A 21,783-nucleotide genomic window follows, 5' to 3' on the forward strand; every position below is an offset into this window, starting at 1 on the left:
GAAGGCGGGAAGTGGAAGTATTGTATGTCAGGCAAGTGCCTCTACTTCCTGGCCCCAGCCCCACAAAGCAAAGAAATAGGGGGTTCCTTGCAGCCAGAGTCCTGAAACCACACGTGGAAATCGACTGTGCACAGGAAAACACTTTGAGAAAGGGAATTCTGAGATCAGAGCCCTCAACAGTATTCTAAAATCCCTAATTTTTATAATTCACTCTTTGGGCCCAGACTTTGATCATTTTAAGCACTTCAAATTGGCTCTTTAATTTTGTTCACTTCTTTCACAACTCAGCACGGAATCAACCAGTTTCTGGCTTACGTCCAGTGACCGCTGAGTTAAGGTTAAAGATTTGCTTCTTCTAACACCTGATGATTTCTATCTTCATCTTAATTATATTAAATGAGTCCCAAGCAGATTCATAGGCCCATTTTCTACTCATTTTTGGAAAGAAGGGGAAATGCAGTGAACATTCAAGTGATTGCCAGAGAACAAGCAGTCCAAACAAGGATGAAGCCATACCGAAGCTGCGGGCTGCATTGTGATACGGCAACATGTAGCCCCCGAGTGTGGAAGCCGTCGTCGGGTGTTGCTCTAAGCTGTGGGAACGTCAAGATGTGCCTGTGTGTGGACCGCCCAGGGGCTTACGTCAGATCAGCCCACGGGGATTGCGGCTTTCATCTGGCCGTAAGCTACTCTGGATGAGCTCTCAATTGCTGGTTTAGCCGGAGGCCTCCCTGAGCTGCCTGGAAGGGTTAGTCTCATTACAGATACTAACGCATTTTGTGTTTTGCTGCCCTTTGGCTTTCAAATCAGCCTTTTCTGCATCACTTTGACATGTTCGTGAACTAGAAGACCCCTCTGGGCTCCATTAGTCAGCTCCCACGCAGCGGCTTCATTCATCGTTCGGTCATTTGGACTTCTCAGAACAGGCGACAACACCCTCAGTTCAGTGCGGGAGCCAGAATTAGCTGTTTGGCGGTTCTACGCCTGGTCTGTGCAAGTGATGTCTGTTGATTCTGTGGTAGGGCCATTATTCCCCAGGGGCCTGAGCCCTCGTCCTTAGATCTGTGCCTTTTGCCCTTGGCTTGTTTGCCGACAGAGGACCAGAGCAAACTGGCCAACGATGCAGGCTAGGTCTATGGACCATCCCGTGAGCCCACTAGAGTGGATTCCTAGTGGGGGCATTTCTGGGCTGAAAAGTAAGTTCACATGTGATTCTGTTGGGTATTGCCAAAGTTCCCTGCCCTGCAAGCTGCATTGAAAGGCTTTTTCTTTTAATAAGCGAGTTAAGTCCGTTTGTATTCATGGAAAGACTGATGTCTGGTGCCAACTTTGTCATAAATGCATAATTTTTTTGGTTATATTTGCTATATCTCTTCATCTCTAACATATGTTCATTGCTTTTTATTTATAATTTTTTCCTAGTTTTTAAGAAGGTTTGAATCTTCGTTCTAGTCATTACATTTGTACTGGTACCTTTTTAAAATTGAACTATAGTTAGTTTACAATGTTGTGTTAGTTTCAAGTGTACAGCAAAGCAGTTCAGTTATATATATATTCTTTCTCAGATTCTTTTCCATGATCGGTTATTACAAGATATTGAGCATAGTTCCCTGTGCTATACAGTAGGTCCCTGTTGTTTACCTATTTTATTATATATTGTAGTGTGTATCTGTTCATCCCAAACTCCTAATTTCTCTCTCCCTTTGTACTTGTACCTTTTTGAATGTTCTTCGTCCCTAGTCTGAGAGCAGCTGAAGGGATAAGAGAGGCTGGGAAACTGGAAGGCTGGTCTGGGAGTCTTTAAGACTGTTCTTCCACATTCTTGCTTTCCTTGTAGGCGCATGGCAGGACCGCACATCCCTCCACTTTGACAGTCTGCTGTGGCCAGTGAAACTGAGCTATCGGAGGGCTTGGGAGTGGAAGCCCTGATGGGCCAGTGCAGACAGTCTGTGCCCTTTCTCTCAGGGGTCACAGAAGCGGAGGCCCAGGTGGAGCCTCCATGAGCCTCTGTGATGAGCAGAGCCCCTTGGGCTGGCTCTGGGGGTGTAACTTGTGCTGCGCCCACCTGGGAAGGGGCTCCAGGGAAGATTCTTTTTTTTTTTTTTTTTTTTTTTTTTTGTGTGTGTGTGTTAGCTTCTGCTTTATAACAAAGTTAATCAGTTATACATATACAATATGTTCCCATATCTCTTACCTCTTGCATCTCCCTCCCTCCCACCCTCCCCATCCCACCCCTCTAGGTGGTCACAAAGCACTGAGCTGATCTCCCTGTGCTATGCGGCTGCTTCCCACTAGCTATCTATTTTACATTTGGTAGTGTATATATGTCCATGACACTCTCTCACCCTGTCACATCTCACCCCACCCCCTCCCCATATCCTCAAGTCCATTCTCTAGTAGGTCTGTGTCTTTATTCCCGTCTTGCCACTAGGTTCTTCATGGCCTTTTTTTTTTTTTTTTTCCTTAGATTCCGTATATATGTGTTAGCATACTGTATTTGTTTTTCTCTTTCTGACTTACTTCACTCTGTATGACAGACTCTAACTCCATCCACCTCATTACAAATACCTCCATTTCATTTCTTTTTATGGCTGAGTAATATTCCATTGTATATATGTGCCACATCTTCTTTATCCATTCATCTGTCGATGGACATTTAGGTTGCTTCCATGTCCTGGCTATTGTAAATAGAGCTGCAATGAACATTGTGGTACATGACTCTTTTTGAACTATGGTTTTCTCAGGGTATATGCCCAGTAGTGGTATTGCTGGATCGTATGGTAGTTCTATTTGTAGTTTTTTAAGGAACCTCCATACTGTTCTCCATAGTGGCTGTATCAATTTACATTCCCACCAACAGTGCAAGAGAGTTCCCTTTCCTCCACACCCTCTCCAGCATTTATTGTTTCTAGATTTTTTGATGATGGCCATTCTGACCGGTGTGAGATGATATCTCATTGTAGTTTTGATTTGCATTTCTCTAATGATTAATGATGTTGAGCATTCTTTCATGTGTCTGTAGGCCATCTGTATATCTTCTTTGGAGAAATGTCTATTTAGGTCTTCTGCCCATTTTTGGATTGGGTTGTTTGTTTTTTTCTTATTGAGCTGCATGAGCTGCTTGTAAATCTTGGAGATTAATCCTTTGTCAGTTGCTTGATTTGCAAATATTTTCTCCCATTCTGAGGGTTGTCTTTTGGTCTTGTTTATGGTTTCCTTTGCTGTGCAAAAGCTTTTAAGTTTCATTAGGTCCCATTTGTTTATTTGTGTTCTTATTTCCATTTCTCTGGGAGCTGGGTCAAAAAGAATCTTGCTGTGATGTATGTCATAGAGTGTTCTGCCTATGTTTTCCTCTAAGAGTTTGATAGTGTCTGGTCTTACACTTAGGTCTTTAATCCATTTTGAGTTTATTTTTGTGCATGGTGTCAGGGAGTGTTCTAATTTCATTCTTTTACATGTAGCTGTCCAATTTTCCCAGCACCACTTATTGAAGAGGCTGTCTTTTCTCCACTGTATATGCTTGCCTCCTTTATCAAAGATAAGGTGACCATATGTGCGTGGGTTTATCTCTGGGCTTTCTATCCTGTTCCATTGATCAATATTTCTGTTTTTGTGCCAGTACCAAACTGTCTTGATTACTGTAGCTTTGTAATATAGTCTGAAGTCAGGGAGCCTGATTCCCCCAGCTCCATTTTTTGCTCTCAAGATTGCTTTGGCTATTCGGGGTCTTTTGTGTTTCCATACAAATTGTGAAATTTTTTGTTCTAGTTCTGTGAAAAATGCCAGTGGTAGTTTGATAGGGATTGCATTGAATCTGTAGATTGCTTTGGGTAGTAGAGTCATTTTCACAATGTTGATTCTTCCAATCCAGGAACATGGTATATCTTTCCATCTATTTGTATCATCTTTAATTTCTTTCATCAGTGTCTTATAATTTTCTGCATACAGGTCTTTTGTCTCCTTAGGTAGGTTTATTCCTAGATATTTTATTCTTTTTGTTGCAGTGGTAAACGGGAGTGTTTTCTTAATTTCACTTTCAGATTTTTCGTCATTAGTGTATAGAAATGCAAGAGATTTCTGTGCATTAATTTTGTATCCTGCTACTTTACCAAATTCATTGATTAGCTCTAGGAGTTTTCTGGTAGCATCTTTAGGATTCTCTATGTATAGTATCATGTCATCTGCAAACAGTGACAGCTTTACTTCTTCTTTTCCGATTTGGATTCCTTTTATTTCTTTGTCTTCTCTGATTGCTGTGGCTAACACTTCCAAAACTATGTTGAATAATAGTGGTGAGAGTGGGCAACCTTGTCTTGTTCCTGATCTTAGTGGAAATGGTTTCAGTTTTTCACCATTGAGGACAATGTTGGCTGTGGGTTTGTCATATATGGCCTTTATTATGTTGAGGAAAGTTCCCTCTATGCCTACTTTCTGCAGGGCTTTTATCATAAATGGGTGTTGAATTTTGTCGAAAGCTTTCTCTGCATCTATTGAGATGATCATATGGTTTTTCTCCTTCAATTTGTTAATATGGTGTATCACATTGATTGATTTGCGTATATTGAAGAATCCTTGCATTCCTGGGATAAACCCCACTTGATCATGGTGTATGATCCTTTTAATGTGCTGTTGGATTCTGTTTGCAAGTATTTTGTTGAGGATTTTTGCATCTATGTTCATCAGTGATATTGGCCTGTAGTTTTCTTTCTTTGTGACATCTTTGTCTGGTTTTGGTATCAGGGTGATGGTGGCCTCATAGAATGAGTTTGGGAGTGTTCCTCCCTCTGCAATATTTTGGAAGAGTTTGAGAAGAGTTAGCTCTTCTCTAAATGTTTGATAGAATTCACCTGTGAAGCCATCTGGTCCTGGGCTTTTGTTTGTTGGAAGGTTTTTAATCACAGTTTCAATTTCAGTGCTTGTGATTGGTCTGTTCATATTTTCTATTTCTTCCTGGTTCAGTCTCGGCAGTTTGTGCATTTCTAAGAATCTGTCCATTTCTTCCAGGTTGTCCATTTTATTGGCGTAGAGTTGCTTGTAGTAATCTCTCATGATCTTTTGTATTTCTGCAGTGTCAGTGGTTACTTCTCCTTTTTCATTTCTAATTCTATTGATTTGAGTCTTCTCCCTTTTTCTCTTGATGAGTCTGGCTAATGGTTTATCAATTTTGTTTATCTTCTCAAAGAACCAGCTTTTAGTTTTATTGATTTTTGCTATTGTTTCCTTCATTTCTTTTTCATTTATTTCTGACCTGATCTTTATGATTTCTTTCCTTCTGCTGGCTTTGGGGTTTTTTTGTTCTTCTTTCTCTAATTGCTTTAGGTGCAAGGTTAGGTTGTTTATTCGAGATGTTTCCTGTTTCTTGAGGTAGGCTTGTATTGCTATAAACTTCCCTCTTAGCACTGCTTTTGCTGCGTCCCATAGGTTTTGGGTCGTCGTATCTCCATTGTCATTTGTTTCTAGGTATTTTTTGATTTCCCCTTTGATTTCTTCAGTGATCACTTCGTTATTAAGTAGTGTATTGTGTAGCCTCCATGTGTTTGTATTTTTTACATATCTTTTCCTGTAATTGATATCTAGTCTCATAGCGTTGTGGTCGGAAAAGATACTTGATACGATTTCAATTTTCTTAAATTTACCAAGGCTTGATTTGTGACCCAAGATATGATCTGTCCTGGAGAATGTTCCATGTGCACTTGAGAAAAATGTGTATTCTGTTGTTTTTGGGTGGAATGTCCTATAAATATCAATTAAGTCCATCTTGTTTAATGTATCATTTAAAGCTTGTGTTTCCTTATTTATTTTCATTTTGGATGATCTGTCCATTGGTGAAAGTGGGGTGTTAAAGTCCCCTACTATGATTGTGTTACTGTCAATTTCCCCTTTTATGGCTGTTAGTATTTGCCTTATGTATTGAGGTGCTCCTATGTTGGGTGCATAAATATTTACAATTGTTATACCTTCCTCTTGGATCGATCCCTTGATCATTATATAGTGTCCTTCTTGGTCTCTTGTAATATTCTTTATTTTAAAGTCTATTTTGTCTGATATGAGAATTGCTACTCCAGCTTTCTTTTGATTTCCATTTGCATGGAATATCTTTTTCCATCCCCTCACTTTCAGTCTGTATGTGTCTCTAGGTCTGAAGTGGGTCTCTTGTCGACAGCATGTATACGGGTCTTGTTTTTGTATCCATTCAGCCAGTCTGTGTCTTTTGGTGGGAGCATTTAATCCATTTACATTCAAGGTAATTATCGATATGTATGTTCCTATTCCCATTTTCTTAAATGTTTTGGGTTTGTTATTGTAGGTGTTTTCCTTCTCTTGTGTTTCTTGCCTAGAGAAGTTCCTTTAGCATTTGTTGTAAAGCTGGTTTGGTGGTGCTGAACTCTCTCAGCTTTTACTTGTCTGTAAAGGTTTTAATTTCTCCATCACATCTGAATGAGATCCTTGCTGGGTAGAGTAATCTTGGTTGTAGGTTTTTCTCCTTCATCACTTTAAGTATATCCTGCCACTCCCTTCTGGCTTGCAGAGTTTCTGCTGAAAAATCAGATGTTAACCTTATGGGGATTCCCTTGTGTGTTATTTGTTGTTTTTCCCTTGCTGCTTTTAATATGTTTTCTTTATATTTAATTTTTGACAGTTTGATTAATATGTGTCTTGGCGTGTTTCTCCTTGGGTTTATCCTGTATGGGACTCTCTGTGCTTCCAGGACTTGATTAACTATTTCCTTTCCCATATTAGGGAAGTTTTCAACTATAATCTCTTCAAATATTTTCTCAGTTCCTTTCTTTTTCTCTTCTTCTTCTGGGACCCCTATAATTCGAATGTTGGTGCGTTTAATGTTGTCCCAGAGGTCTCTGAGACTGTCCTCAGTTCTTTTCATTCTTTTTTCTTTATCCTGCTCTGCAGTAGTTATTTCCACCATTTTATCGTCCAGGTCACTTATCCTTTCTTCTGCCTCAGTTATTCTGCTATTGATCCCATCTAGAGTATTTTTAATTTCATTTATTGTGTTTTTCATCGTTGCTTGGTTCCTCTTTAGTTCTTCTACGTCCTTGTTAAATGTTTCTTGCATTTTGTCTATTCTGTTTCCAAGATTTTGGATCATCCTTACTATCATTATTCTGAATTCTTTTTCAGGTAGACTACCTATTTCCTCTTCATTTGTTAGGTCTGGTGTGTTTTGACCCTGCTCCTTCATCTGCTGTGTGTTTTTCTGTCGTCTCATTTTGCTTATCTTACTGTGTTTGGGGTCTCCTTTTCACAGGCTGCAGGTTCGTAGTTCCCGTTGTTTTTGGTATCTGTCCCCAGTGGCTAAGGTTGGTTCAGTGGGTTGTGTAGGCTTCCTGGTGGACGGGACTAGTGCCTGTGTTCTGGTGGATGAGGTTGAATCTTGTCTTTCTGGTGGGCACGTCCACGTCTGGTGGTGTGTTTTGGGGTGTCTGTGGCTTTATGATTTTAGGCAGCCTCCCTGCTAATGGATGGGGCTGTGTTCCTGTCTTGCTAGTTGTTTGGCATAGGGTGTCCAGCACTGTAGCTTGCTGGTCGTAGAGTGAAGCTGGTTCTTGATGTTGAGATGGAGATCTCTGAGAGATTTTTGCCGTTTGGTATTATGTGGAGCTGGTAGGTCTCTTGTGGACCAGTGTCCTGAAGTTGGCTCTCCCACCTCAGAGGCACAGCCCTGATGCCTGGCTGGAGCACCAAGAGCCTTTCATCCACACAGCTCAGAATATAAGGGAGAAAAAAATAGAAAGAAAGAGAGGATAAAATAAAATAAAATAAAATAAAGCTATTATAATAAAAACTAAGAAAAAAAATTATTAAGAGTAAATGTATTCAGAAAAAAAATTTTTTTAATTTTTAAAAATAGATTTATTAATTTTTTATAGTAAAAAATAAGAAAAAAATTTTTAAGAAAAAAATTTATTAAGAAAAAAATTTTTAATTTTTTAAAATAAAAAATATGAAAAAACTTATTAAAAATTTTTTTAATTTCTAAAAATAGAAAATACGGAAAAAATTATTAAGAAAACATATATTAGGAAAAAAAAATTTTTTTAAGTAAAAAAAAAAAAAAAATGGACGGACCTAACCCTAGGACTAATGGTGAAAGCAAAGCTATACAGACAAAATCTCACCCAGAAGCATACACATATACACTCACAAAAAAAGGAAAAGGGGAAATTAATATATCCTGCTCCTAAAGTCCACCTTTTGAATTTGGGATGATTCGTTGTCTATTCAGGTATTCAACAGATGCAGGCACATCAAGTTGTTTGTGGAGCTTTAATCCGCTGCTTCTGAGGCGGCTGGGAGAGATTTCCCTTTCTCTTCTTTGTTTGTACAGCTCCCAGCGTTCAACTTTGGATTTGGACCCGCCTCTGCATGTACGTCGCCTGAGGGCGTCCGTTCCCCACCCAGACAGAACGGGGTCAAAGGAGCAGCTGCTTCGGGGGCTCTGGCTCACTCAGGCCGGGGGAGGGAGCGGTACGGAGGAGGCGGGGCGAGCCTGCGGCATCAGAGGCGTCGTGACGTTGCAGCAGCCTGAGGCGCGCCGTGTGTTCTCCCGGGGAAGTTGTCCCCGGATCACGGGAGCCTGGCAGTGGCGAGCTGCACCGATCCCGGGAGGGGCGGTGTGGAGAGTGACCTGTGCTGGCACACAGGCTTCTTGGTGGCGGCAGCAGCAGCCTTTGCGTCTCCTACCAGTCTCTGGGGTCCGCGCTGATGGCCGCGGCTTGCACCCGTCTCTGGGGTTCGCGCTGTTAGCCACGGCTTGCACCCGCCTCTGGAGTTCGTCTAGGCGGCGCTCTGAATCCCCTCTCCTTGTGCGCCGCGAATCAAAGAGGCAAGAAAAAGTCTCTTGCCTCTTCAGCGGCTGCAGACCTCCTCTCCGGCTCCCTCCCGTCTCGCCGCGGCACGCCAACCCCTTCAGGCTGTGTTCACGCCGCCAACCCCAGTCCTCTCCCTGGGATCCGACCGAAGCCTGCGCCTCAGCTCCCAGCCCCGCCCGCCCCGGCGGGTGAGCAGACAAGCCTCTCGGGCTGGTGAGCGCTGCTCGGCGCTGAGCCTCTGTGCGGGAATCTCTCCGTTTTTCCCTCTGCGCCCCTGTTGCTGTGGGATCCGCGCTGATAGCCGCGGCTCGCACCCGTCTCTGGATTTCGTTTAGGCAGCGCTCTGAATCCCCTCTCCTTGCGCGCCGCGAAACAAAGATGCAAGAAAAAGTCTCTTGCCTCTTCGGCAGCTGCAGACTTTTTTCCAGGGAAGATTCTGATTCAGTAGGTCAGAGGTGAGGGCTGAGGCTCTGTGTCTCTAACAAGGTCCCAGGTGTGGTCGGTGCTGGTGTTCATAGACCACATTTTTAGTCGCCAGGTACTGAGTCACAGAAATGTGTTTTTGTTCTTTGTTTCTTTACCGCGTTGTAACCTAACTTAGTAGTTCTCAGAGTGTGGTTCCTGGAATAGCAGCCTCAGGGCCACCACCTGGGAACTCAGAAATGCCCATTTCTGGGCTCTACTTCACATCTACTGAGTTGGAAGCGCTGGAGCTGGGCCGCCCTGGGTAGTGGATTTCCACAAGTCCTCCCTGTGATTCTGATGCATGCTACTGCTAACCTGGCCGATCCAGACCCATACCTCGATAGGTGGGGTCAGATCAATTATGACTTGCATTTAGTTTTGAGTAACAACACATCCAAAAAGCAGTGGCTTGAAAATGTAAGGGTTTATTTTTGTTATAAAAGAAATCCAGGGGTGGGCAAACAAGGACCTGCTATGTAGCACAGGGAACTATACTAAATATTTTGTAATGACCTATAAGGGAAAAGACTCTGAAAAAGAATATATATATATATATATATATATATATATATATATATATATGAATATATATATGTATACATATGTATAACTGAATCACTGTGCTGTATACCTGAAACACAACTAAATCAACTATACTTCATGTTTTAAAAAAAGAAATCTAGGGGTGGGCAATCTGGGGTAGGTATGGCAGGCCCACAGTGTCCTCAGGAGCTCACGCCTCTGCTTTCTGCTCCACTTTTCTTCAGGTGTGACCCTCATCATGATGCTTGTAGAATAGTTGCCAGGACTCCAGCCATCACGTCCACATCCACATCCACAGTGGATACCAGCTGAACATCCCCTCTTGAGACCCTCCCAGAAGTTCTCCCAAAGGACTTCTGCTTATATCTCGCTGGCTGGAGCAGTAGCATACCACAGCAAAATGTGATTTTTTAGCTGGGCCCATTATCATCCTGAACAAAATGAGGATTCTCTAAGTTAAGAAAAAAGATAAGAATGGATATTGAGTAGGCAACCAGCCGAGTCTACCAGAGGTGGTGGGGACTTAAGGTCTTCAGTGATTATGTGAAAGGCATGGAGAGAGCATTCTGCGAGCTGAAAGAGTTGTTGGATCTCGTCAGAGAGTAGGAGGTTTTAATTTACTGGTTCAGGGGAGAAGCAGCTCTGGGTATGGGTACATTTCAGGTATGGAATGTGGCTGTAGGAGTGGGGACTGGAGTGGAGGTGATGGTCATTGATTGTAGGAAGGGCTGGAGTGGAGGTGATGGTCATTGGCTGTAGCAGTGGAGGTGATGGTCGTTGGCTGTAGGAGTGGAGGTGATGATACTGGTTATAGGAGTGGAGGTGATGTCATTGGTTGGGAGGGGAGTAGGATGGGAGGTGATGGTCATTGGCTGTAGGAATGGAGGTGATGTCATTGGTTGGGGAGCTAGAGTGGAAGTGATGGTCATTGGCTGTAGGAGGGGCTGGAGCAAGCAGTCCTTGACATGAGATCAGGAATTTTATTGTTTTTACTGCTGCATCCGAAGCATTCTATATCAGTACCTGGTATATAGTAGGTACTCAGTGGATAGTTGTTGAATTGAAGATAAAGAGGTCAAGCAATTTCTTTGAAAGAGCAGGTAATGGGGTGAAAATCTGACCTGGGACCTCCTTGCCCTCACCCCCCCCCACACACACACACACACGATTATGGGATGAGAGCTGGCTCTGAGCAGGCATTTCACTCTGCAGGAGCCTTAACTAAGATTCTTCTCTGCTGCTTCCTTTGACACCTGGCAGGTCGGTTTGATTTTTTTAATCAGTTTTTACCATGCAGCATTACCTGCTTGGTAATTCTCAGAGCACCCAGGAAAAGCCAGAGGAGGAGGAGAGATGAAAGCCAGACAGAATTACTAAACAGAACGGAAAGGTGGCCATCAACAGCAATAAATCCTCCCAAATAATAGTATGATAATGAACCCGTGCTTTTGTGTACCACTGGTATGGCACAGGGTGGTCCTCTCTAGTTATAAGCTATATCCAAAATGGAAATGAAAGGGGGACACAGCCATGTATTACTCCACTAGAAATGTGCTATACCTCCCAAAGAAAACCACTGTGAACATTTTTGTGAGTGACAGATTGTCAATGATTTTTATTTTTTTAATATTTCAAATTTGACAGTGATAATTTATTGCGTTTATAATTTATAAATTTATTTATTTATTTATTTATTTTTGGCTGTGTTGGGTCTTCGTTTCTGTGCGAGGGCTTTCTCCAGTTGCGGCGAGCGGGGGCCACTCTTCATCGCGGTGCGCGGGCCTCTCACTGTCGCGGCCTCTCTTGTTGCGGAGCACAGGCTCCAGACGCGCAGGCTCAGTAGTTGTGGCTCACGGGCTTAGTTGCTCCGCGGCATGTGGGATCTTCCCAGACCAGGGCTCGAACCCGTGTCCCCTGCATTGGCAGGCAGATTCTCAACCACTGCGCCACCAGGGAAGCCCTGCGTTTATAATTTACAAAATGTTTTTTAAAAGGAAATACGCCTTACTGAAAAAAAATTATCACCTCGAATAGTCATTTTTGGAAACTAGCAGCAAGTTTTGAGAAAAGCTTAAAATGTTTTTTCTGTGCTTTGGGAATCTGAGTCATGCGGGATAAAGAATTATGGGAAAATTGATAATCTGGGACTCTTGTTTCCTTGGTGTCAGCTAGAAAGGTGTGATCTATCTAATCATTGACTGGAACTTGTGTCTCTTATCACCTGCAAGAGAGTCCAGGTAATTCATTTCTTAGGAAACAGGCAGGTTTGTGTGTGTTTTCATGTGTGCATGTGTGTATGTATGTGTGGGTTTTATTTTTGCCTTCCAAATATTTGTTTGTATGTTTTGAGATTTTTGTTCAACAGTCTTAAAACTCTAGGATAATGACATAGTTGGAAAAAGAGCTCCGTCCAGATACTCAGTACCCATTCTAGATACTCTCAATGCATGAATGGCCCTTTACTGTACATGAAAGCTGTGTGCAAACTCCCCACATAGTATCTTTTTTTAAAAATTGAAGTATAGTTGATTTACAATGCTGTGTTAGTTTCAGGTGTACAGTGCAGTGATTCAGATATATATATATGTATATATCAGATTCTTTTCCCTTATAGGTTATTACAAAATATCGAGTAGAGTTCCCTGTGCTATACAGTAGGTCCTTTTTAGTTATCTATTTTATGTATAGTAGTGTGTATGTGTTAATCCCAAACTCCTAATTTATACCTTTCCCCCTTTCCCTTTTGGTAACCATAAGTTTGTTTTCTATGTCTGTGGGTCTCTTTCTGTTTTGTCAGTAAGTTCATTTGTATCTTTTTTTTTAGAGTCCACATATAAGCAATACATATAATATTTTTCTTTCTCTGATTTACTTCACTTAGTATGATAATCTCCAGGTCCATCCATGTTGCTGCAAATGGCTTTTCCTTCTTTTTTCATGGCTGAGTAGTATTCCATTTTCTCTCTGTGTGTGTGTGTGTGTGTGTGTGTGTGTGTGTGTGTGTGTGTGTGTGTATTGCAGGATCATATGGTAACTATTTTTAGTTTTTTAAGGAACCTCCATACAGTTCTCCACAGTGGCTTTAACCCACATGGTATCTTGAAACTTGACCCTAGAACAGTAATAATGAACATACTGCATCTTCCCCCTTTTCCCTCTGAATACAGGGTTCTTCCAATCCCAGGGCTTGCATATTTTGTCCTAACACCGTATTGACATCTTAACAACAGTTCTCGGCACTCCCCGCCACCCCTATCTGCTCCGGGTTCCAAAAAGGGAAGGCTCCTTTTAGAGGTCTGTAGCTACTGCCACCGCTTCTCCCAAGTCGGTTTTATTTCTTGGCTGTCGCCCCTCCCCACTTAGGTCTCCTTCTTTAGGAAGAAATATTTCCTGCTTACAGCAGAAGAAACCTGTTTACTGTCTAGGAAGGGCTCATATGGACGGGAAGTCTAGTTTCCTGGAAAGGAAAGGACTCGCTCGTGTGTTTCCGCTGGCCCCACTGCCTTTGGACGCCCCTTCATCCTTGCTGTCTGATCTTCAAGTTGCTGTCTGTTCCCCTGATTTCTTCTCTTCCTGAAGGCGCCAGCTCCAGCTCTGCTCCGGCCGAGTGGATGGGCTTTGGGACTTGCAGGTCCCAAACACAGCTTCTCTTCCCGATCCTCTCCTCTCCTCTCTGCCAGGAGCCGTTTATCTCATTTGCTGCTGCCCCCTCCCTTTCCCCCCTTCTGACTCCCTGCCTGGGCTGCAACATCTCTATGTAGAAATTTAACAGAAATATGCTGAAACAATTATTGGTTGATTTTAAACAGAAGTCTAGATCGGGTGGGAGGCAGGGTACCAAATGGACACCTCTTTCCATGAGGAAATCAAGTTTTCATCTGCTGCCAGAAGATGAAGTCTTGACCAGTTAAAAAGCAGAGAAAGTACCCACCAGCCTCGTCCATTGTAAAAGCTTGTTGTTTGCTTTCTCTGTTGGTTGTTTCTCTATTGGTCATCAGCAGACTCTTTTATGTCATCTTCTGTGTACTGTAATTGCAGGTAGTTTGGGGATTTCTCTCCTGTTAAAAGGGGAGAGAATTTCACCTGCTGGAGAAATTGTGTGTGTTTTGAGTACCCAGGGTTACCGCCTTTTCCTTCCTCTTTAGCGATATCTGTGTCCACGAATTAGCATGTATTGAGCAGAGAATACCTTGCCTTTCCCCTCAGCAGCAGCCTACTGTGTCCCTGTGTCAAAACTGGGGACAGCAAAATCCTGCCTAAAGTGAGGGGGTCCGTGCGTGATTCACCCCCGGGCGCTGTTCAGAGTGGCTTTCCATTTGATGGGTACACCGTCCTCTCCAGCTCACTTCTTTGATTTCCAGTGAGATGCAGAGTTATGGGGTTTGCTGGAGGAAAGCCCACAGGTGAGGCAGGAAGATCAGATAGGTAAGCTATACACAAAATGTAGATGCAGGAGCTTTAAAAAGGTGGTGATGGGTGGAGGGAAGTCTGGGGCCACTCAGGGTAGTGGCAAATAACATCAGATTTTTAGGAGAGCCTGAGACCCACTGTAGTTGCATTTAGAAACTGGTATTTTTATCGATGACCCAGAAATATCAACACAAGCTTCAGTTACTGTTATTTCTAAGACAGTCTGTTGTTAAGATGGCCTAGCGTTTGAGGGGAGAAAATATAACCTCCCGAAACATTAAAATGTGGGAGAAAATGTGGCCTTGGATTCAAGGAAGCCTACTTTGCTTGGAAACATCTCTTTGGTTGATTGGCTGGTGTCAGAAGGCAGGGAAGTGTATGGAGCTGAGACCCAAACCCTAAGAGAAGATCTTTCTAGAGAACTGGTTTCAGTTTTGACACCAAAACACCTGTAACAAATCTAAACTAACTTGGAGATAAATGACTCTGAAATGTGTTCTCTACGTTATTTACCTGCCTTGGGCTGTTAAGTGTCCCCATACAGCTATGCTCTCTGGGCCTGTGTGTGATTTTTATGGTTTTCTCGCTCATCCTTTGCAGTTCCACTGACAGAGTCTGGCGACTGTGCTGGTCCGCTCCTTAGCAACCGCCCTCCACTTGCTCGTTTCCTATCGTGAGCCCGAATTGCCACAGTTATTAGAATTGTGTGACAGTGTGGGGCTCGTCTGAGAACACGAAAGATTATGTATCACCTCAATATTTGGAAAGAAGCAGTAAAATATCTTTTTCTATCCAATTGGCTCATTATGACACTTTCTGGCCCGTGGAGGCACAGTGTCTTGAGGCTCGGGCAGCTTTCCCTCATTTTGTACTAAGGATCTGCGTGCGCTGGCGGTGCCCTTGCCTGGCCCAGATTCAAGTCTCTTCTTGGCTGGTCTTGATGCTGTGTCGGTGACGTCTCCATTCTCCCCTCCCTGCCCTGCACTTGGGGCAGCTCAGGGCCCACATTTCAGCGCAGAGAAGCGCCCTGCTGGAACTTAGCCCTGAGGTCTGCAGTTGGACATGGTGAGGTCAGGAACAGAAAATCCAGCACAGCCCGCTGCCCTGATTGTACTGCTGCCCGCCAGCCCTGCCTGACGCCCTGACTGTGCTCAGCCCCTTGTTTTCAGGACTCATTCACGGCTCACCACTATCTTCCCCAGAATCACATCCCATCAAGTCTCAGGGAAGCGATGGCCCTGAGATGCTGAACTCTCTTCTCCTGAAAGCTTTTTTCCTAATGGATACAGTGATGTCTTTACCTTAAAACACCTGGCTTTGTGCTTGCTATTCAGATTTTTGGTATTGAAAATATATTGTTTATGGATCCTTACATAGGTGGGAACATTATAGACAAAAGCAGTGAGTCAGGCAACACAAAATTTAGGCGAGTGGTTCTGTCTGGGTGAGTATGATCCAGAAGGGGCTCAGATAGGAAAGCTGAAGCCCAAGGAAAGTTCTGCTTCTTAATCTAGGAGGTTCATAGGTGCTCTAATATCTTTAATTACAAATATAATACATTTCACAACAAAAAATGAGCTTTAGAGGAGCACAGATAAGCACCGTGTCATGGTCCAAGGAGCTCATCTCTGAGTCAAAGATGAGAGTTTAATAGAGGGAATTCATGACTGTCGGGCAGATCTTTTGGTTGGTTTTGGTTTACATCCTAGAGCCTAGCTCAGCTCTGAGTAGGTGAGTTTGCTGGGTAGTTGAGCTATAAAATATCAAGCCAGTGGGTATCGCGTTTTAGAGAAGGGAATGGGGGTTGTGGCTGCTTAAAGGAAACCTGTGGGACCCCAGCCCCTCCAAGCATCAGCCTCAGGAATCAGGCTCGGAGTTTCAGTCCAAGAAATAGGAACCCCTGCTAGAGGCTGCTGCGTGATTCAACTTCTCCTAAGACGGGCAGAGCCTGTGGAGGGGACGGGTCTTCACGGGAGTGATGTAGTTTAAAATCTGAGCCATGAATAGAGAACTCTAGTACAGCCTGCATGCAGAGTGTGTGGGGGGTAAAAACGGCGATGTTGCCTGGCAGAGGCTCTGCCTGGGGGTCATTTCACGGCTGATGATCGTACTTCTCAGAATCCACAAAAAGCCCTGATCAATAAGTTGTCAGGAAAGTTTTTCTTTGACTGCATATTTTTCTTTTCCCCAGTTCACCAACTACATTCTACTTTGGAGGATTTGTTTTAACTCTTTGAAGTCACAATTGGAACACCTGACTTGCGTAGAATCATTCATGCAAGAATTTACATTAAACCAGATAGAAAGTTAGATAATTAATAAATAGGTAGGTAGGTAGGTAAATAGGTAGCAGATAGATAGTTAGCTCTCCATGAGTCTATAAATAATCCATTTATTTAAAGAGTCTAATCTCAGGATGGAACTAGTAGATTGGGACTGCATCACTGATAATTACTTTGGGTTTTGATTCTTTAAAAAAAACTTCTAATAAAAGGAAGCAACGGAGAAAGGAAGAACTATTTTAGGACTTTTTTTGCTTATGCTATTTTATACTTAAACAGAATTGACAGTTTTTGAAATACATGGTTGGAAAGATTTTTCTGTACACATTAGCAAAGCCCAACTTTTCCATAGGAGGCCATTGCCTCTCCAAATGATAAGGTCTGTAACAACCACCATTTGGGGGGACTTTCACGTACAGGCACAGGGACCCAGGGGGTACTTTACCTTCATTTTGTTTGTTTGTCTGTGGGATTAGGAATGCTGGGTCCACCCTCTTGTTGGCCCTCCTGCCTCAGGTCCCACAGCCAGGACGCCCAGCAAGGGGACCGTCTGTGTTCCATCTCTTCCCACTACGCTCAGCCTATCCTCACTGGCTGGGATGCCAGGACTCAGGGACAGAGAGGCTGGAAGGAATTGCAGACAAGTGGCATTTTAAGAGAAGTCACCACTCTAACCAGTGCCTGGTAGTCATGGGCTCATTTCCTTTTTGTGTATAAGACATCTCAGAAAATATGATGAGAATCTTCCAAGAATCTCGATTATTCCAGTGGTTCCCAGGACCCTTTTTCTGCCCCCCGTACACAGGAGGTCTAGATGCATCCCACCGGCAGCCGTGCCTGTCTCCCCTTAGGTGAGCTCGGCATAGGGAGGAGATGGCACCTGGTCAAGAGTCACTGCCTTGTTTAAAGTGAATAACTTTTAAAACTTTATAGAGTATTCCAAAAGAAAAAGAAAGCAAAAACAAAACAGGCAAAGAGTGAAAAGGAAGTCTCTCTCCCGCCCCCAGTTCCTGGTCCTGAGTTGCCCTCTCCCAAGACAGTCCAGTTTCCAGGGTCTTTGGGGTCCTTCCAAAGATGTTCTGAGCAGATAAGCACTGACTGGGGAAGCAGATCTGGCACACTGTCCACACTGCGTTCACTTGATAATGTATCTTAGAGATGATTCCCCCTCTACCCAGGAGCATGTGCCTTATTCTTTCTCACTGCTGCAAAGCACGGAGGTGCTGTAATTTATTTAACAGTCTCCTGCTGATGAGCGTAAGGTGGTTTCCAGACCTTTGATATTTTACAATGTGGCAACAAGCAACACGTTGTACACCTTTTAGACCCACTGCTTTATGAGAGGTGAGCACAGACAGCTGATAAATTACATCCTGCATCTGCACTTGGCATAGGACGTAACCCGGCATCATTGTTTCTGGAATAATAATGATAATGAACATTTATTAAATGTTTACTATGTATCAGGTACTGTGCGAAACACCTTAGCTGGATCATTATTTTGTTATAGTATTACCTTGATTTTAACATTTAGTATTTATATTAATAATATGCTTGCATTGTTTATCATATAAAATACGATTATATACATTCCATAAATATATTGCTTATTATTTAAATAGGTAAAGTTATTATAAAAATAAATATATTAAAATTAAATATATAATATTTAATATTATTACCTTGTTATAGTATTATCTCAATTTTATAGATGAGGCCAGATAGCATGTAAGTGGTGGAGGGGGGATTTGAACCCAAGGGATCTGCCCCCAGAGTCAATGTGCTAAACCACCCATTCAGTTATCTACTGTCTGGAAGGTCTTTTGAGCTCCTAAGGGTACCAGGGAGCACGGTCTCTTCAGAGCCACATGCATGTAGAGGGGCTCCCGAGTGAACCCCGGGGACGTCTGGCCGGAACTGGTGAGCACGTGTCGTTGCTGGGTGAGCACATGCACATCGGCATCAGTGGCGCCTGTCCCCTTGAGGCGGCACTGTAGCCCATTTGCCCGTCTCTGGGAGAGCGTGGCGTGCAGAAGTCAGTACGTTAGACGTGGGCTCATCAGATGTTTTGAGCACAATTCTCATTTTATTTTTAGTAGAACCAAAAGTATTTTCTGGAAGCAGCGAGAAGCAACAAGAAAGAGCACATGTGACTGTGTCTGCTCCCCCAGTGGAACAGAAGCTGGTTAAAGATCCCCTTCCTGATGGGTCTAGCTCTCCAAGCAACAGCTGTCAGTCTAGTGACCTCTCTGAACCCGCAGAGAGTCAACAGCAAAGCCTCCCGAAACTCAGCATCCCTTTACCTGGGTCCCTTTGCCCCTTCCAAGATTTATGCACATCTCTGCAGGAAGACCATGGTGTTCAGATAGAAAGAGAGTTCCTGGAAGGTAAGGAGCGAGGGAGGTAGGGTTGAGAGGATTCTTCCTTGATCTTCCTAGGGAACACGGTACAGGGTCTTCCTGGGCCCTGGTTCAGTTGAGCTTCCCTTATGAATCTGCCTTTTCTCCAACTGTACAAGCAGAGAAGGAAGCAGGACCAGCAGGTTTAAATAGTGGGCACGTTCTACCCCCCAAGCAGCGAGAAGACAGCACTGCATGGGTCAGGAAATCCCAGCCCTGCTGGGCACAAGGCCAGCATTGCCTGAAGCTGAGAGGAAGGCCACTCCCAGGTGCCCAGCGGGTTCTCGGGCTTCGTTAGGGAACATTTGAGATCTGGAGTGCCTGCCCTGAAGGCAGCAGGTGCGCCAGGCTGACGGTGGTCCTCAGTAACTGACTGGCCAGGGTAATGGCCGGGGAGTGGAGGCCCCACATGTGCCAGGCGCTTAACACACAGAGTGTAGCACTGACCTCACAGTGCCTTTAAGATAGGTCCCCATCTCGGCCTCTCACAGAATTCAAACCAGGCCATCATTTCTCTAAAGGCCAAGTGGCTGACCCCTACTAATATTGCAGTGACCATTGATATATAAAAAAAACATAGGAATAAAATAGAAAAAAGATCTGTGGTGCCCAGTTATAACAGAGGAAAATTTAGATTTCCTATCACTGTAAAGATTTTCCCAAAGAGCTATGGATGAGGACAGAAAGGAAAAGATTATAGAGCTTTGGGTTATAAAAGTTAAAATATTTATGGTAATTGATAAAAACATTTTTTCTTGAAACCCAAGTGAATCTCTAGCTCATTATTCATCAATACATTAAAGGAGCATGTATTGAATACCCACTGTATACCATCAAAGAAGCATTTATTAAGCACCCACTGTGTGCCAGGCACTGTGCACGGTGCTTCCTGCCCTCCAGGTGCTCTCATTCCAGTGCCAGAGACATTGGGGTTGTAACTGTGCCTGTGGTGAGCCATCAGGAAGCTGAGGACGGCCCCAGATGCTGCGAGGAGGGGCTGGACAGAGACATCTTCCTCAAGGAAATGATTTTGAGAAAGAACTTGAAAGCTGATTAGAGGTTTAAAAATCAGACCCTAAGGTGAAGAGCATTGCAGGCTCTGAGGGAAAAGCACACACAAAGCAAAGAATGGATGGAAAGAGCATGGCTGATTTGGGGTCCAGGGGACCGGAGTGCAGGGGTGGAGGGGAGGCTAGTCTGAATCCAAGGTCCCGTGGGTCAAATTGGAAGGTCCGTATAAATCCACTAAGAGAGTCTGGACTGAAGCCTGGGCCAAGCCCTTGAAGGGGAAGAGACCTAATTAGATTTGCTGTGAAGGTGATTGTCTCCTGGACAATGTGGAGGACGGATGGGAGAGGGCCAGGCAGGGGGGCTGAGGCTGGCTAGAGATGAGTACAGGCCATGCCACTGGGGAGGTCTGGCCACAGTGGCGGAGACTGTGAAGATAATGGACAAGGCTTTGTCGTGAGCACTGGAGGGGATGAGTGTGTCAGGACTGCCGTTGCATCGCTGGATCTGTGGTGGGGAAGGATGGGAGGAAGCCGTGGCTTCCCTGAGTACAGGGTGAGCTAGACTAAAGGTCCACAAGAGATGGAAACAGTACCACGGAAAGTGTAATTAGCTCTAGCCAGAGGGGGTTGGGGGCCAGATATCTGGGTTAGTGGTTAGGCCTGAAGCAGGGATGGGGGAGCAACAGGGAAATCTCCAGAAAAAAACTGGAGCAAATGCTTAGAAGAACAAGGAGAAGGATTTGCGAACCTCTAAACAGCATGTTGTTGGTAGAGCATCAAAACTGGTAGCTGGAGGGCAACACCCACCATGAACGAGCCATGAGAAGTCTACTCTCCTTGTAGGGTTTGTAGGTAGCAGGGAACATTGATGGATTTTGGGTGGAGACAGGACAGCTGGTCCAGACCACAGAGGATCTGGGTGTGAATGGCGGAGGTTATAATGAGGGGTCAGTTAAGAGATTCATGGGACCATGGAGATGCGTCCTGTGGCCACCTCTCCACTCCCAACAGAACTAGCTGCTCCTGGGCACCTGGACTGGTGGTGTGGAGAGAGGCATGGTGAGTATGACGCGGTCCAGCCCTCAAGGGAGTCACAGGCCTGTGGGGTTAAAGCATCCTGTGACGGGCCCGCTGATGCTGCCGCGTGTGTGAAGTGTGCCCCGCGGCAGGTACACAGAGGAGGCAGGAGGGGGGGCATTTTCCTGAAAATCTCAGGCTCAGCCTAGAGGTAGGAGGTCACTGGGCGGGCACCAAAGGGGCTTCGTGGAGATGCGAAGGCGTGTGCACGAGGAGTGAGGAGACCGCCGGTGAGTCTGAGAACCGGAGAGCGTTGGTAAGGCTGTGGTTAGGGCTCGTGTGGTGAGGGGAGCCGGGGAGCCCGGGCGGGAAGAGCGCGCTGGGACAGACGCTGCGTTCCAGCGGGAGCAGTCAGTCAGTAAGTGGTAAGCGAACACGTGTGAATCGCCCACTTTCACCACCCCAGAGGCAGCCCTGCCCGAAGTGCTGTGGCATCAACACACCCTCTGACCTCTTCCACCAAGGAACGTCAAAATGGCCTCAGGATGGGGCCCGATCCCGCGCTGAGACAGAGAGGGTTCCAATTATGAATGTAAAGCCAGGGCTAGTCTCTGATAGATTAAGGGGAGGGATAGGTAATTGAACACCGTTCCTCTGTCTTACATCATTAGCGTAGCAAACGTAAGATAAATTAATACACGGTCCCCAAACAACCCAACTGAAATAACTGTACAGGACACACTTAATAGGAAGCGCAGAATAGAAGAAGTTTCTTTGCATCGGGAGCAAAGGCATTTTGAACGTCAAAAGCCAAGGGAATACCTCC

General features: G+C 44.4%; 1 protein-coding gene across 3 annotated transcripts in view; it reads left to right on the top strand.

Annotated features, from left to right (window-relative positions):
* Positions 1 to 21,783, top strand: part of C16H10orf90 (chromosome 16 C10orf90 homolog) — a 237,714-nt gene that overhangs the window by 184,850 nt on the left and 31,081 nt on the right. For 2 of the 3 annotated variants that reach the window (XM_059899883.1, XM_059899885.1), the window contains one exon: positions 18,628 to 18,918. The exons of the other annotated variant lie outside the window; for it this stretch is intronic. In XM_059899883.1, the coding sequence (XP_059755866.1) occupies positions 18,628 to 18,918 (291 nt within the window). The remainder of the gene's footprint in view (positions 1 to 18,627; positions 18,919 to 21,783) is intronic. 3 annotated transcript variants of the gene reach the window in all.

This window comes from Balaenoptera ricei, chromosome 16 (genome assembly GCF_028023285.1).
Source record: "Balaenoptera ricei isolate mBalRic1 chromosome 16, mBalRic1.hap2, whole genome shotgun sequence".
NCBI lineage: Eukaryota > Metazoa > Chordata > Mammalia > Artiodactyla > Balaenopteridae > Balaenoptera > Balaenoptera ricei.